Raw genomic sequence first — 6,562 nt, 5'->3', positions numbered from 1 at the left:
AATCAAATGCTATTTTCAGGAATATCTTCTAGAAATACAGTGGGGAAGTTATGTTTCCCCACAGTATATATGTTTTGATTTCCCATTTCTGATCTGCACCAGAAGCTCTTTTGAGCTCTTTAAGCTCTTTTGAGCTTAAAACCAGACAGCTCAGTTCAGAGCCAGAACCAATAGAAAATCTGTCTTCTTAGGACACAGGACATTTCTGTTAAAAGTAAAATAATGCAAAGGCATTGAATAAATCTCACATTGTGAGAACAAAGCTTAAAAAAACCAAGCTGTTTTCTTACACTCACACTTCTATGAAAATTCTAAGTGAGGCTCAAAGCAAAGCCTCCTGTACTCAGGAGGCCCTAATGCACACACCTTATCGTCTGTGAAAGGCAATGGGAAGCTCCCGGCTGGGAATCAGCGTTCCTGAATGGAGCGTTTCCACCGGCTTGTTGTCAGTTGCTACAATCTGGTACTTGCGAATGAGCTGAAACACAAACATTTCAGTTAGCAGGCTTGGGCTCCTAGATCTTCTGATGAGGTCAAATGTTGAGCAACCAGGCATATATGTACAGAGTATTTACCCAGCAAAGGGCCAAGTGAAGCTGCAGCTCTGCTAAGCGGCGCCCGATGCACATCCTCTTCCCAATCCCAAATGGAACATGAGAAAAAGGATTTATTAAGTTCCTCTGAAACCAACGCTCTGGTTTAAATTGAGTCCAGCCATGAAAGTACTCTTCATTGCAACCCAGGGCATGGCTATTTATCATTAATACAGTCTATAAATAAAGCAACAGAGAGAGCCTCGTTACAAATTGGCTTAGAGCTACCCAAGTGAATCAGCTTGTTAATGGAAAAAAATAATACAACAGTAAAGGCAAGGCAGTTTCCTCAGAAGATGTCGTGTAATTCTCTGAAGAGTAATTCAAACACAGAAAAGGTCATGGTTTCCTCAGAAAATCATTGGAAAGTTTGAAAAGAAATTTTGAAATAGCACACCAAAATCTTTTTTTCTAAATCCAACAGCACTGCAGGCAGGAATGGTTTCCAGTTTATAGGAATTCTTGGTGTGATTTCCTTATTCCTTATCCTGGGACTTTTTGAGACTGAAATATCATAGTATCATAGAATGGTTTGGATAGGAAAGGACTCTAAAGATCACCAAGTTCCACACCCCAGCATGGGCAAGGACCAACTTCAGTGGTTTACAGAGCAGATAATGAACAGCAAAAAAACCTGGAAGCTAAATTAATTGACTTACCCCTTTGGGTAGTACATAATCCTCCAGAACCATTTCTGTGTCAATGGTGCGAGTGGTAAATGGCACTGATGGTGTTAATCTACAGTGAAAGAAACAAAATGGGTCACATTTCCAGCAGTTTTTGTTCCTGTATTTATCACAGTCTACGCTGAACAACAAAGTGAACAAAATTATACATACTAGAAGATTCCCCATTACACACCAACTGGTAAAAAACTTTGTGATTATTCTGCTTTTTGAAAATGATTTGAGAATCTACCTCATGGATTCTTTCAGACATGCTCTTAGGTAAGGCATATTCTTCAAACTCTCAGCACTTGGACTTTCATTAGCAGCCAAAACATTCTGTATTTCCTGGAAAAGCTTCTGCTGAACGGGTGGATTACGTGAAATGTTATACAAAGCCCACAGTAAACTATTGGCCGTCTGAAACAAACCAAAAAGAAATGTAAGACCTCAATTTTTGGTGACAGAAAGTTGTCAAAAGTCCAAAGCAACATTTTTTGGCTGGTCGCTGCTCTACGGTATTTTGTAAACCTAAGGGATTATGAGTTGCCCTCTAGGATTAATGAACAGAAGAGAGAATCTAGTGCTTTCAGGTAGAAATTCACTTGCATTTAGGCCAGAGAAGCAAGCACAAGATGATCTAAGTCTCAGAAGTTATGGGAGAAAGGAGGGAGTTGGAAGGATGCCAGCTTGAACAAGCTCTTGGAAAGGCAGGTTTACCGTTTCAACTCCAGCAATCTGGAGCTCTGTGATGGCAGCATACAGCTCCTTCTTGGAAAGCTGTCCCCCAGAATAGATGTCACACAGGAAATCCTCCTGAGGGTTTGCAGAGTGCTTTTCCAGTCGACAGTCGATTGAGTGCTTGGCTGAGGAGGGAGGAGCAGGAGGTAATGAATGGAAAGTCACCCAAAAAACTTTACAAATAAAAGCAAAGTTACATCTGACAAGAGGACACTGAGCTTTGCTCTTTTTTTTTCCCAAGTGATGAGCATTCTACTGAATAAATAATGGTATTTTCTCTTTTTAAACAAAGAACTTAGACACAAAAATAACTTCAGAACAGAAGGAGCTCCAGCAAACCATTAGGAATTATGCTCTCTTAAATTAGGAAAGGAAATCAGTGATGTGTTGAGTAAAATATTTAGCAAACAGAAATACAAGTGTGTAAAATTTATTATCTTGGATTTTCAAAGGGGATCAAGGTGTTAAATCAAAGTGACTTAGCACTCAGACTCCCTGCAGGGAAATTTAAGCCTTTGATTTACTTAGGGGAAGGCAAAAATAGATGCCAGATTTCTACATGCTTTTTTTTTTTTTTTTTTTTCAATAGAGAGGACAAGATTTTGCCCATCCTATCTAACGAATATCCCAGTTGTTAAGACCAGCTCCTGGTAAAGAGCTCTTCATGTCAAGTGAAGGTGTAAAACTGTTTTTTTCTGAACAAAACTGGTTTGAAGTGTCTCTCCTAAAACCCATAAACCAAGAAGCAATAAAATAAGTGCACATGTGGCTGCCATTACCAAAAGTCCTGAAGCATAAAGTACTCAAATGCCAAAGAGAAATATATCACTTAGCATTAAAAACATCGAAGTGCCAAAACCCTGTCTTAATCTTTGGCTATAACTGTCACTGAATAGCAAACTATTGAAAAACACAAACTTAGCTTCGTAGCAGGAGTTAGAGTAATTTTTCTAACCTTGAAGGCAAATTCATCTTGAACAGAAAGAAAATGTTGTCAAAAAGCCAAACTATATTTTATGATTTAAATTGCTTCTGGTTTTAAGACTTATGACTATATACCAGGTTGTTCAGAAATCCTGTAATTTCTATTTTTTTAGCTAACAGGCTTTTGTTGCATGTAAAATTCTTGTTTCTCACTAAACCAGCTCCCTTCGAGGGAGGTCCCTTTTCTCACTCATATATGTTGCATTTAAAGAGATTATACACTTTCTGCCTATTTCCTTTTATGACAGAATGAAGTGGACTCATGACATTACTGGCTCTTAAATTTCTGGGCCTTCCCTGGAGATTGGGTGTTGCCCCACAACCACACCTAAGTGGCAAAAAACAGTGCTCCCATGTTTGGAAGAGGTTTGTGGTTTGCTTGTGCAGCAAGGGTGTCTCAATCTGTGCTGAAGGCAGCAATTAACAGCAGCATAGGGCAGTAGCAAGTATGGAGAAACTTAATTCCACCAAGTAGGAAACAAAGACAAAAGGAAAAGAGAGAAATCATTTTTTAAACAATAACCTGTTTTAAATATATCATCCCATGCTTTAGTATGAGCTTGCCAGACTTTTGTGTTCAGACCCTTGTGAAGTTCCACGGGGGTCACCATCATCATTCCAAAAGTAGCCATCATCTGTGAAGCAGAAAGAGATTTTGAAATCTTTATTTAATCTATCTACTTGCAATCTCTGAGCAAAATTAGACTGGAAAGTAGGAGGCAATTTTCAGGAAGTTATGATTCTAGCAGATTTTCCATCCTGAAGAGAAAGGATGTGTCTCAACCTACTCAGATTGTATCCAGCTAAAAATTAGGGACAGCCATAGAGGATATGAAGCTTCTCCAGTGGGTGATTCATCCTATCTATTTTAGGCACCAGTTTTAGAATGGGACAAGCCACCCTTTGACAGTGCCTCTCCCTCCCTTGGCAACAGTGAAAGCTAAAAAACAAAGCTAGGCTAGATTCCTGTCTTTCAGGTGGCTAAAGTCAGGCAGATACATATCACTGGCGTCCAAGTTGCAGCAAAAGGCACAGCAGGTGTGCTTGCAGGAATGACTAATCTCCAAATTCAGCATATTTGCATAATCCCACACAACTCCAAGAGTCCCACCCAACAAACAGCAGTGTTGCACAACAGGTGTCTCAGAAGGAGAGGGAAGTCAACTAACCAACCTGACAACTCTATTTCCTGGATTACCGTGCTGTCCCTACAGTGCATTCCCCCTACACATGTTGGAATTCCATAATGGGATGGTTAGATGGTCAGTACTAGCACTGCATATCTAAGTGTCTCCTTGGATTTGCAAGGCTACCAATATACATGTAGCACAGAAGCTGGAGTTTCTTGTTTTGGGTGACCCCCATTTAAACTGGTAGCCTCTCATTAGTAGCAGGGGTACAAACTCACAACAGCCCCAGTAAAGACCCTTCCATACCGTTTTTACAGCCTTGATGAAGTTCAAACTTTCTTCTTCTACATCCTGCTGTAGGAGACCAAACCTCTTTCCATACAGCACCAGGCAGATACCTGTTGTTAAGCAATATTATAATTAAATTATATAAACAGAAGGGTGCATGGTGTCCACCATTTATTGTCATGGAATGGCTTGGATTATCCTTCTGAAAAATAGTGTCTATTCTATGATGCACACCTGTGAGAATAGTTCTTCAAAACACCTTATACACATTTGCCTCAGACCCAAGTAGCACTTCCTTTACAAATAGGAATCACCACTGATCCCCTCACATGAGCAACAGGTCATTCTGCCAGGCAGGGCTGGCATATTTGGCAAGTAAGCTATCAGGTAAAGCTACTGAAGAGAACTGAGTTGCAGGAAAACAGGACCTGAAGAGGCCATCTAGTCCAGCATCTCCTAGCCCTTCCCACAGCCAGCAACCACTTGTGAACACTGGCAGCATCCCACACTCCACCTGCATCCACCTCTTTCCACTTGCTCTTTTTTTAAAATGTATTTTTCCAAAGCTGTCACTTCCTATTTCTCCCTTTCCAAAAGCAGCCATCACCACTGACACTGGAAAAAAAACAAACCACTTTCAGGGACTCAGTCCACAGGTTACTGAAATGAGCCAGCCAAGAGCAGATAGGTCTGGCAGAGCTTGTTCACTTACACACTATACCCAACCATTCCTCCTTTTGGGAACCATGGATGCTGTTTCTTCTGCCCTAAGTCATTCCTGGCAGATGGTTCCTTAGTGCACTCTTACACATTTCTAAAGATGGAGGCTCCTGTCTTGGTTATTTATTCCAGCACTTCTCAATCTCAATTGAAACATTTTAAATGGGATTTTCCAACCCTTGTCTACAACAAATACTCCTTCACTCTTATTGGATAACATTATGGACAAAATTGGTCGTGTGCTATCTGATCCCACTCTAGGTAAATACATTGTGATTCCCCCAAGTTTTGGATTTATAAGCCACTATAATGACTATAATGTTTGATATATTTTTTTTATAAACCACACAGATAACCAGACAGAAGAGTCTGTGTTGCTGATGATGGATTTTGCACATGTACAGATAGTCCCCTGGCTTTTCTGCAACCCACTTTCTATGATATTGCAGTTGGTAGTTTGGAAATCATCACCCTACACATTCACCACTGATCATACTCTAACTGAAACACCATGGCAGGTACAAAATGCAGACCATTGTCAGGCAAGAAACCAACTCACTTTCAAATGACCATTTGTTGAATTCTGAATAGACATCTTCTATTTGTCCATTGTGGTTACAAATATCATCTATTCTGTGCATGAAGTCCTCCAGGACCTAAGCAGTGGAGAGGAGAGAGAAAGGAAGGGAATAAAATTGTATCAACTGATACAAATGCTGTGTAATATACATTTTCAACTGTCTTTTAAATAGAAAACAATCTTGCATAAGAGAGGAATACCTATGTTTCCTGCTCTGTGAACAAGATTCAATTTCCCCCTGTGATAAGGTATGTCTGGATTTTACATGACTCTCATGTTACCACTGCTTGTACTTCAGCAAACAGAGCTTTCCTCCACAGGGATGAAAGGCTTCAGTCTGACACTGGGATAGCACTGGAGTTTCACAAGAAAGGGGACTAAGCTGTTTATCACAGATGCTTTTCAAGCTCAATGAGGAACACACAGGTTAAGGTGTTCATAAGAACATAAGAGTGAAGGGGTAAAGGCAAATAACCCTGAATGCAGAAAAAGCAAGCAACAACTCTGTTTGCAGGAGCCCTTATCATTGTGGAATAGTCTTACTGTTCTGTGGAGACAATCTCAGCTACAGGTTTCTGGGTGGTCTCATGTTTGTTCAGACTGATAATCTGTTTGTACATAGCATTCCCTGAATGATTTTGGAGCATGAACTCATGGTTCTACCACTGTAGAGCAAATCAGCAGCTATCTAGGTAAACCATACCACTCGATCTGCTTTTATTTTCCAGCTTTCCGGAGGTCTGGGGCTAGAAGAAGTTTCCCAGAGTGCAGTACCTCATTGATCGTGGTCTCCAGCTTTGCAACTTCCTTGGGTTTCATTAATTTCTTTTGAAAGGCACTTCTAACCCTCTGCCAGTCCTT

General features: G+C 40.4%; 1 protein-coding gene across 1 annotated transcript; it reads right to left on the bottom strand.

The window, feature by feature from the left end:
• Window positions 1-367: 367 nt before the first annotated feature.
• LOC104389628 (1,25-dihydroxyvitamin D(3) 24-hydroxylase, mitochondrial) lies at window positions 368-6,562 on the bottom strand. Its single transcript, XM_009998650.1, has 9 exons — window positions 6,476-6,562; window positions 5,681-5,777; window positions 4,420-4,511; window positions 3,507-3,618; window positions 1,979-2,124; window positions 1,512-1,678; window positions 1,253-1,331; window positions 576-770; window positions 368-478 (listed from the first exon to the last, which is right to left on the bottom strand). Exons 1-9 carry the CDS (start codon window positions 6,518-6,520, stop codon window positions 368-370), a joined length of 1,044 nt encoding a protein of 347 aa, XP_009996952.1. The 5' UTR covers window positions 6,521-6,562.

Source organism: Chaetura pelagica, unplaced genomic scaffold (assembly GCF_000747805.2).
Source record: "Chaetura pelagica isolate M959 unplaced genomic scaffold, ChaPel_1.0 scaffold275, whole genome shotgun sequence".
Lineage (NCBI taxonomy): Eukaryota > Metazoa > Chordata > Aves > Apodiformes > Apodidae > Chaetura > Chaetura pelagica.
This window is presented reverse-complemented; position numbering and strand designations above follow the sequence as displayed.